We start from the raw sequence: 10,930 nt of genomic DNA, 5'->3' as shown, positions 1-10,930 counted from the left end.
TTCCCGAGGCTCTCTCCCCCCCGCCCCCCCGCGATTTCCCGAGGCTCTCTCCCCCCGCGATTTCCCAAGGCTCTCCCCCACCCCCCCCGCGATTTCCCGAGGCTCTCCCCCCCCCCCCGCGATTTCCCGAGGCTCTCCCCCCCGCGATTTCGCGAGGCTCTCTCCTCCCCCCCGCTGTGTGGCTGGCGTCACGGGGGCCGTGCGCATGCGTGCCGGCGTCAAGGCGGGCTGCGCAACGGCCGTGCGCATGCGTGGTTGCCGTTTAAAAGAAAGCCAGAGCGGGCTCTCGCGGGCGGGCGGCGCATGCGCGGTCAGTGCCAGCGGCGCGAGGCGGCCCGCGGGGAGTAGGCAGGGAAACCCCGCGGGCTGGCGGCCGTTAGAGCGGGGAGTAGGCAGGGAAACCCCGCGGGCTGGCGGCCGTTAGAGCGGCTCACTTCGGGCCCCGACACCGTCAAACCTGAGAGGGGGAAGTAGAGAGGGAAGAGGAGAAGGAGAGAGAGGGAAGAGGAGAAGGAGAGAGAGGGAAGAGGAGAGGGAAGAGAGAGAGATAGAGAAATTTTTGGAGCTTCAGGCCTGCCTGCAGCGGGCCTGGAGACCAGCACCGAGTCCCCCCTGCGCGAGGGTGAGGAGGGGGGAGGGGGGCTTGCTAAACACAATATAAAACTGAAATAAATTGTTAATTAATTCCCTAACACATAATTCAAATATTTACCTTAGTTCCCTAACACACAGAAAGTGTGGGGGAAAAAATCGTGGAAAATCAAGATGGCGGCCACTCACCTCGGTTCAGAAGGATAAGGCCCGCCCACACACGCACCGATTGGTCGACCGGTCAGGTCACCCAAGCGTAGGATTGGTCAATCGTCGAGTCACTCGACACTCAACTGTAGGAAGACCTCGAGGTCACACGGTCGCTAATGAGATGCTAATGAGCGGAACGCTGAACGTTTTTGGGATACCGCGGGCGGGATTTTTGTCCGGCCGAAACGTAAATACGCCGATGACCGGTCCGGAATCGCAAGCTTTCTTTTGAGGCGACGCGCGCGTCGGTACGCTCTGTAACTTCCAAACGCATCGAGACCAGACAGAAAGACAGACAGACAGAAGAGCCGCTTTATATATATAGATGAGTTGGCCTCCACTGCCTTCTGTGGTAGAGAATTCCACAGGTTCACCACTCTCTGGGTGAAGAAATTCCTCCTCATCTCTGTCCTAAATGGCTTACCCCTTATCCTTAGACTGTGACCCCTGGTTCTGGACTCCCCGGCCATCGGGAACATCCTTCCTGCATCTAGTCTGTCTAGTCCTGTTAGAATTTTATAAGTTTCAATGAGATCCCCTCTCATTCTACTAAACTCCAGCGAGTATAAGCCCAATCTCTCCTCATAGTCATTCCTGCCATCCCAGGCATCAGTCTGGTGAATCTTCGCTGCACTCCCTCCATGGCAAGAACATCCTTCCTCAGATAAGGCAACCAAAACTGCACACAATACTCAAGGTGTGGTCTCACCAAGGCCCTGTACAACTGCAGCAAGACATCCTGGTTCCTGTACTCGAACCCTCTCGCTACGAAGACCAACATACCATTTGCCTTCTTAACCACCTGCAGCAACCTGCATGCTTACCTTCAGCGACTGGTGCACAAGGACACCCAGGTCTCATTGCACTTCCCCTTCTCCCAATCTATTGCTGTTCAGATAATAATCTGCCTTCCTGTTTTTGCCACCAAAGTGGATAACCCTCGCATTTATCCACATTATACTGCATCTGCCATGCATCTGCCCCAATCACCCAACCTGTCCAAATCATACTGGAGTTTCTCGGCATCCTCCTCACAGCACACAAGCCCACCCAGCTTTGTGCCGTCTGCAAACTTGGAGATATTACATCTAGTTCCCTCGTCTAGATCATTAATATATATTGTGAATAGCTGGGGTCCTAGGACCGATCCCTGCTGTACCCCACTAGTCACTGCCTGCCACTCGGAAAAAGACCAGTTTATTCCAACTCTTTGCTTCCTGTCTGCCAACCAGTTCTCTATCCAAGTCAGTACCTTGCCCCCAATCCCATGTGCCTTAACTTTACCTTATCAAAAGCCTTCTGAAAGTCCAAATACACCACATCCACTGGCTCTCCCTTATCTATTTTACCAGTTACATCCTCAAAAAATTCCAGTAGATTAATCAAGCATGATTTACCTTTTGTAAATCCATGTTGACTTTGTCCTATCCTGTCACTGTTTTCCCAAGTGCTCTGCTATTACATCTTTTATAATGGACTCTAGCATTTTCCCCACTACCGATAATTCCTATAATTCCCCATTTTCTCTTTACCACCTTTTTTGAATAGTGGGGTAACATCAGCTACCCTCCAATCCATGGGAACTGTTCCAGAGTCTATAGAATTTTGGAAGATGACCAGCAATGCATCTACTATTTCTAGGGCCACTTCCTTGAGTACCCTCGGATCTAGATTATCAGGCCCTGGGGATTTATCGGTCTTCAATCCCGTCAATTTCCCTAAAACCATATCCCTACAAATACTGATTTCTTTCAGTTCCTCCCTCTCATTAGACTCTCCCCGACATCTCTGGGAGGTTATTTGTGTCCTCCGTTTTGAAGACAGAACCAAAGTATGTATTTAATTGGTCTGCCATTTCTTTGTTCCCCATTATAAATTCCCCTGATTCTGACTGCAAGGGACCTACGCTTGATTTCACCAATCTTTTTCTCTTCACATATCTATAGAAGCTTTTACAGTCAGTTTTTATGTTCCTTGAAAGCTTACTCTCATACTCTATTTTCCCCCTCTTAATTAATCCCATTTGAATCGTTTAGCATGTCACTTACCAAGTGAGGCACTGAATCTCCGTATTTATTATTGAATTGGTTCACAAAAGCATTTGACTAGCCAGTAGGCATCAACATCATTTTCCACCATCTCTTCCATTGCTTCTGCTATTGCAATAAACACTTCATCCTCTGGTTCCTGAGATAAAGAACAAGTTTACTAATGACATTTAAAAAAAAATAACCATTACGACAGCTGGAGAATCAGGATATCACAGCATTAAAAAGTATTTTTTTATTTATTTGCTCTCAGGATGTAGGTGAAGCTGGCAAGACCGCATTTATAACACCCACCCCTAGTTACGCTGAGAAGGTGGTGGACCCTACTTTATAGCAACTTCTTATACAGCAGAGTGGCTTGTTAGGCCACTTCACAGAGCACCAAGAGTCACAAAAATCAGGTAGGCTAGACCAGGTAGGGATGGCAGGTTTCCTTTACTGAAGGCCATTAGCGAATAAGTTGGAGGTTTAACAAAATTTCTGCAATTTTCATGCTATTTTTCTGATGCTGGGCCAAAAATGAGCTGATTTATTGAATTCAATTTTACAACCTGCAATGGTGATATTTGAACTCCCGACTTCTGGGTTGCTAGTCCAGTACCATTAACCCTTACACTTGGACCCCTTCAATAACAGATTAAGGCCAATTATGCTACATTGGGAGATAAAGTGAACAGGACCAAACGTTTTTAGTAAATCAAATGCCAATTATCCAAGATCGGTTACTGAACCTAAGATAGAAAATATTGGTGGTCATCTAACAGATTTTTCTATATCACACACCAAAGGTGAACATAGCAGGAACAAATTACAAATTTTGCAATGCTGTAATAAAGCCATGAATTATCTTGGCACAACGCTACTTAAAGCCGTCGATCAAATGGAAATTGCAGTTACAGGTTTTTCAGCTAATGAGAACAGAAACTGATAAGTGTGATTAATTGTTGATTGTTTAAAAAATGATGCCCACAATTGGAAATTAAACTACACAGCTTGCTTTAATCTTAGGAGGAACTCTGAATAAGGTAATTTAAATTTTAACAAGATCAGTGGTTTTTAAATAGTTTCCCCATTTAGGGTTTCTGATGCCAGAACACAGAGTAATATCAGTGACCATGTCCAGAGCATTCAATGTCATCCAACACTTCCCCAGAAATCCATTTAGGGAAGGAAGCTGTGCTGACTCAGGGTAATGTTTGAATAGTACAGTACTGGCTTTCTTACAAGCAACAGGTGGATCATTCAAACTGTAACACTTAATTTTGCCTTCCATAAAACAAGCATGCTGCACCCAGTGGGGTAGATTTTGACTTTGTGCGATAGTGAAAAATGGGGGATAGCGAATCAGCAGCCTGTTTTCCACCTTTCCCAATTTCTTTTTCCAATGACTTCAAAAAACAATTTTTATTTGAAATAAAGACTGACCAGCAACTGAGATGGACGACGTGGTAGTGTTCCAGACTCTAATTGGTACATTCGGAGGTAGACCCAAACCTGTGGGGTGGAATCTTGAACAAACCGAATAACCTGCAATGCTTGCAACAAGTCCTGGTACTGTTCTTTCCGAAATGTCACCACAGCAGAGTGAGAATCATAGTGAGGAGGAAGAATACCTTTAAAGAAATTAGGTAAATATTAATTACAGGGCTACACATAAAAAATTTCCAAGTCACCAAAATCCACAGCTCAGAGTTCAACTTTCTTCCAGTCACCTTGCAAAACATATCCATCTTATTCAATTTATTCAATTTCATATTTAAAAATCTAAAAATTGGCATTATCGCATGATAAATGCATTTATTGCACATTAATTTTCTCAGCATCAAAATGGGAAGTGCTGCTACTCAATGATCACACACTTGTTAGCTCAGTGGTAGCACTTTCATCTCAGTCAGAAGGTTGTGGGTTCAAGCCCCACTCCAGAGACTTGAGCACATAATCTAGGTTGACACTTCACTGCAGTACTGACGGAGGCCCCGTCTGCCCCCTCAGGTGGATGAAAAAGATCCCATGGCACTTTTTGACAAAGAACATGGGACTTTTTCCAGTGTTCTGGCCAGCATTAATCCTTCAACCAACATCACTAAAACTGGTCATTTAGAAACTTGGCCTTTTTGCAAGGTCAACATAAATCTATAGAACTACATAAAATAATTCCACAATCAGATAATAATGCCTAGATGCAGCAAACAAGCAGGTGTGTAGACTAGAAAGTATACAATAGTGAAAAGATTGTTACTAGTCCTTGCCCCTGTAGGGCTACCCCAGATCAGGTGTATTCCCCAGACGTTCACTCTCAACTAAAGTTAGAGGTAGCCGAATCCTAAAGACGCTTAATTGGATCTAAAGGTTCAGACTATTTTGTAAAGGAATAGCCATATTTCAGAAAGATACACCATCCTATGAATGGAATTTCTGACTTTATTAAAACATGAAAACTGGGTTTAAAAATCTAAAAGCCTCAAAGACACAGGCTGTAAACAGAATACAGGCTTCTAAGATAAAATGAAGTGTTGACACAAAGCTGTAAACAACATACAAGCTTTTGAAATGGGAATTGGTTGTTAATACTAAGACAATACCCTGTTGAAACAGCAGGTTGGAGGTTCCTCTATGTCTGAACATTGGAAGAAACACAATAGCAATGCCCAAGTTAAGTGTTAAAAACTAACACTTCGAATAGAAACTCAGAACATTAAAGAACCATGGCCTAGAAATTCAGTAAGGCCCCGCCAGGTCTTTAGCGCCCGAAATTTAGCGCCCGAAATTTAGCGCTCGCCCGGATTCCCGTAGCGCCCGCCTGAAATTCAGTTGCGGCGCCCCAAGACGGAGGCGGGCGCTATTGCAGGGTTTGGCCGCCTCGCTTGGGGCGATGAAAGTCAATTGCAGGCGTCCAGCTGCCGCTGCGGCACCCGATGTGGTGCGGCAGGCTGGGGTACTGCAGGCCTCCTCCTTCTCTTAAGGAGGAGCTGCCTGCAGCCGTGAGATCGCCGCTGGATTCCCCCGGCAAATGAGCCCAGCACCACGGAGAAGTGCCAGGCTCGCGGGAGTCAGACACCAATGCCGCGGGGGGGTGGTGCAGGAGTCCGGGGAGGGAGGTGCGGCCAGGCGGCCGCCGGGAAAGCGGCCGACCGCCCGTCCACCTTTATGCGCCGGCCTCTCGGAGCTGCAAGGCACCGTTTTTCAAACGCTGTTTGCGGCCGCAACTGAATTTGGCGGTCGGCACGGAATCGCATTGGAGCCGGGGCGCTGCGCACACCAATGACGTCATCGGTGCCGGCGCAGCGCTACCGGCTAACGCCGATGTTAGGGACAAACTGAATTTCGGGCGCTAAAAAACTTCCGGCGCAAACCACTCTTCAGCCAATAAGTGGGCGCAAACGCGACTGAATTTCTAGGCCCATATGCCTTCATAAATATCACATCAAATGAAACAAGCAGACACGACGGCTGTGATGTAACCATTGAAGTAGCTAAGAAATGCATAGAACACCCTAGTTGAAGTGTTTTTGTTTTACATATTGTAAAAGGTACAAACAGAAGACTTTGTAAGTAAATATTACATCAATAGATGCACCAAGCAATCACATAGTGTTTGTGTTGAAAATGGAACAGTTAGGAGACACAACATCTGTTTATAAGCAGCTAAGATGATTTAAAAATTGAATGGAAACCTTCGTAAGAATGGCATCAAATAGATACATCAGTTATAACCATTTTTTATGATAAAACTTGAACACCTAAAGGTAGAGACAGGATTCTGCAAGTTAACATCTGAACTGACAGTAAGATTAGAAAGAAGGACTAGAGATAATTAGCTTACATCAGCAGGAAACTTCAAAGGATATACCACCGCATAAAGGGTATAAAATATGGAACTTTCAGATAGAAAGTCAGAAGTCGCTGGAAGGGGCAAGCGATTCTTAACTTCAGAGGAAGGCTCTGTAAGTTTTTAAACTCTGAGTCTCGGGGATCAAAAAGGTGCTTTTATTTGATTTTGGTGGATATCCTGGATTAGAAATAATAAGAAATGTAAAAATGTAACGAAGTTAAAATTTGAGAATAAGGATCTCTGAGAATAAGAAATGTAAGCTATTTGTATTCTGAACTGTTAAAGTTGCGATTGAATCACCAGCTGTTAACTACATCCGGTTCTTTAATAAATCTATATATTTTTAGAATTGTCTCAGAGTATTTCTGTATCAAACTCGCGAACTCAATCACTGTACACTCTTTGGTGAGGAGTTACAGAATTAACTAATTAAAACTAAAAATTAAAACTAAAATTAATCGTTTGAATAAAAACTGTAACTAATTATATAAATAAAATAAGGTTGATAGAGATGGCAGTGCAGGTGGTGTGTCGTAACTGCAGCATGGGGAAGTTGGTGGAAACCATCGCGATCCTGAGCGACCACATCTGCAGTAAATGCCTGCAGCCCGAGGAACTTTGGCTCAGAATTGTTGAGCTGCAGACATGGTGATGCATCAGGGAAGGGGAGCGTTACCTGGACACTTTGTTCCAGGAGGCAGTCACACTGTAGTGTATGTACCTTTAAGAGGAACTATGTTTTTGAAGCCCCTGTATACTGTAGTACCAGTAGTGACCACTCGGGTATATAAGCCTGTAGAGCGTCTTGTGTAGTTAGTTCACCTCCAGACTTTGTTCAGTAAACGCTTGTTAAATCAACTCCTGCATTCCGTGTCTCTATTAACACACGGATCCAACACACACCACTTAGGTTAAGTAGTATTTTAGAGTTAGTTAATGGTCAGGGACAAGAGGGTATGACTGCGAGTCAGGAAGTTATGGAGGGACCCAGGATTTAGTGATGGAGGAGCCTCAGCCCTTGATCTGGTCCAACAGGTACGAGGTACTTGTTGCCTGTATGGGTGAGAACAAGGACTGCAGGGAGGATGGGCAAACTGACCACAGCACCGTGGTACAGGAGGCCATTCAAGTGGGGGGGAGTAAAAAGGAATGTGGTAGTGGTAGGCGACAGTATAGTCAGGAGGATAGATACTATTCTCTGCAGCCGCGACAGGGAGTACCGAAGGCTGAGTTGCCTGCCTGGTGCCAGGGTTAAAGACATCTCATCGTGGCAAGAGAAGAACTTGGAGTGGGAAGGGGAGGATCCAGCTGTCGTGGTCCATGTAGGAACCAACGACATAGGTAGAACTAGGAATGACGTTCTGCTGAGAGAGTTTGAGGAGTTGGGGGTCCAAATTAAAAAGCAGAATCTCAAATGTAATTATCTCTGGATTGATACCTGAGCCATGCTCCAACTGGCAGAGGGATAAGCAGATTAGAAGGTTAAATGCGTGGCTGAAAGAGTGGTGTGGGAGGAAGGGGTTTCGGTTCATGGAGCACTGGCACTAGTACTGGGGAAAGAGGGAGCTGTTCCGTTGGGACGGGCTCCACTTAAACCGGGCTGGAACCAGTGTCCTTGCGAATCGAATAACTAGGGCAGTAGACAGGGCTTTAAACTAATGAAGGGGGGGGGGGGGGGGGGGGGGGGGGGCGGTGGGAGGATTCAGGAAAGAGTAAATTTAAAAGCAGCAAGAGAAATGGCAAGGCTCTAGAGCAGAGCAGAGTTTTGGGTAAAAATAAGCAGAGTGGGTCAGGAAGGGACAGAGAGAGTAACAAAGGTAATAGGGCAGTGACTAAAGTGACATCAGGGAAAAATAGAAATAAGTCAAAGCTAAAGGCACTATGTCTGAATGCGCGAAGCATTCGCAACAAAATTAATAGTGCAGATAGAAATTAATAGGTTTGATCTAATAGGCATAACGGAGACGTGGTTGCAAAGTGACTAAGGTTGGGAACTAAATATTCCAGGATACTTAACTTTTAGAAGAGATAGGCAAAATGGAAAAGGAGGATGGGATAAAGACAGTAGAGAGAAAGGATCTTAGCTCGGAAAATCAAGAAGTAGAATCAGTTTGGGTGGAGCTAAGAAACAGCAAGGGGCAGAAAACATTGGTGGGAGTTGTTTATAGGCCCCAAACAGTAGGTGTAATGTAGGGCAGAGTATAAATCAGGAAATTAGAGGTGCATGTACCAAGGGTAATACAGTAATCATGGGGACTTTAATCTACATACAGACTAGGGAAACCAAAATTGCAATAATAGTGTGGAGGACGAGTTCATGGAATATATACAAGGTAGTTTTCTAGATCAGTATGTTGATGAACCAACTTGGGAACAGGCTATTTTAGATCTAGTATTGTGCAATAAGAAAGGGTTCATTAGTAACCTTGTAGTAAAGCGGCCTTTAGAGAAGAGTGACCATACAGGAAACTTTCTGGTATCCGGCACTGACGGGACCGAGCTGGTGCCGTTAGATCAAAACTGCCGTATAAACCAGCGGCAATGTTAAAACATACAGAGCTTTTCAGCTCCGTGTGAATCAACAAACCCTGTTGCTTAGCAACGGCTTCAAAACAGTCGGCTGCAGCTGCAAGCGTCTCTAGCTGAAGCTGTTGCTTAGCTACAGACCTTGCAGAGCCTGACTGGGAAAAAAAAAGCAACGAGAAGTAAAAAAACTTATAGAAAACGGCTCCTGAATTTTGCCGGTAGATAGAGCTTTCCGGACTTTTAACCTCTGGTTAAACAAAAGTTTCCTGTAATATGATAGAATTTTATATTCAGTTTGAAAGTGATTTAGTTAAGTCCGAAACGAGGGTCTTAAATCTAAACAAAGCAAACTAAGTATGTATGAGGGGCAAGTTGGCTAAGGTATATTGGGAAACTACATTAAAAGGTGTGACGGTAGACAAACAATGGCTAGCATTTAAGGAATTAATACATAATTTACAACAAATATACATTTCTTTAAGGCACAAAAATCCCACAGGAAAAGTGGTCCAACCGTGGCTAACAAGAGAAGTTAAAGATATTAGATCAAAGGAAGAGGCTTATAATGTTGTCAAAGAGTAGGAAGCCTGAGGATTGGGAGGATTTTAGAATTCAGCAAAGGAGGACCAAGAAATTGATGAGGAAAGAGAAAAAAGAATGAGTGTAAATTAGCAAGAGACATAAACAAAATTGTAAATGTTTCTATAGGTATGTAAATAAGAGATTAGTGAAAGTAAATGTGGGCCCATTAGAGGCAGAGACAGGAGAAATTATAATGAGCAATAAGGAAATGGCAGAGACATTAAACAAATACTTTGTATCTGTCTTCACAGTAGAAGACACAAAAAACATTCCGGAAATAATGGGGAACCAAGGGTCTAGAGAGAATGAGGAACTTAACGAAATCAGTATAAGTAAAGACATAATGCAGTACTGGAGAAATTAATGGGACTAAGTGGCGACAAATCCCCTGGACCCGACCATCTGCATCCTAGGGTTTTAAAAGAGGTAACTGCAGGGATAGTGGATGCACTGGTATTAATCTTTCAGAATCCCCTAGATTCTAGGGGATCCAAGGATTGGAAGGTAGCAAACATAACCCCGCTATTAAGAAAGGAGGAAGAGAAAAAACGGGGAACTATAGGCCAGTTAGCCTGACATCAGTAGTAGGCAAAATGCTAGAATCTATTATTTGGAATGTGGCAACAGGTTACATAGAAAATTGTAAAATGATTAGGCTTCCCAGTCTCTCACCATTCAACGTGGTTTTATGAAAGGGAAATAGTGTTTGAAAAATCTGTTATAGTTTTTTGAAGATGTAATTGATAGGATGGATAAGGGGGAACCAGTGGATGTAGTGTATTTGGATTTTCAAAAAGCCCCACAAGAGGTTATTACACAAAATTAGGACTCATGGGGTGGGAATAATAGATTGGCATGGATTGAGGATTGGTTAATGGACAGAAAACAGAGCAGGAATAAACGGGACTTTTTCAGGTTTGCAGGCTGTAACTAGCGGGGTACTGCAAGGATCAATGCTGGGGCCTCAGCTATTTACAATTTATATTGATGACTTAGATGAAGGGACGATTTGTGCACATATACCCCCAGGTCTCACTGTTCATGCACCTCCTTTAGAATTGTACCCTTTAGTTTATATTGCCTCTCCTCATGCTTCCTACCAAAATGTATCACTTTGCACTTTTCTGCGTTAAATTTCATC

At 44.2% G+C, this 10,930-nt stretch overlaps 1 protein-coding gene across 1 annotated transcript in view; it reads right to left on the bottom strand.

Annotated features, from left to right (window-relative positions):
• Nucleotides 1-10,930, bottom strand: part of tbc1d7 (TBC1 domain family, member 7) — a 60,763-nt gene that overhangs the window by 25,719 nt on the left and 24,114 nt on the right. The window contains 3 exon segments of the mRNA XM_085988802.1: nt 2,850-2,897; nt 2,899-2,988; nt 4,275-4,462. Of these exon segments, the coding sequence (XP_085844928.1) occupies nt 2,850-2,897; nt 2,899-2,988; nt 4,275-4,462 (326 nt within the window).

This window comes from Somniosus microcephalus, chromosome 5 (genome assembly GCF_052327205.1).
Source record: "Somniosus microcephalus isolate GS21.2 chromosome 5, FLI_Smic_1.0, whole genome shotgun sequence".
In the NCBI taxonomy this organism is placed as follows: Eukaryota; Metazoa; Chordata; class Chondrichthyes; order Squaliformes; family Somniosidae; genus Somniosus; species Somniosus microcephalus.
Note: the sequence above shows the minus strand (reverse complement) of the source record. Positions and strands in the feature narration are given on the sequence as shown.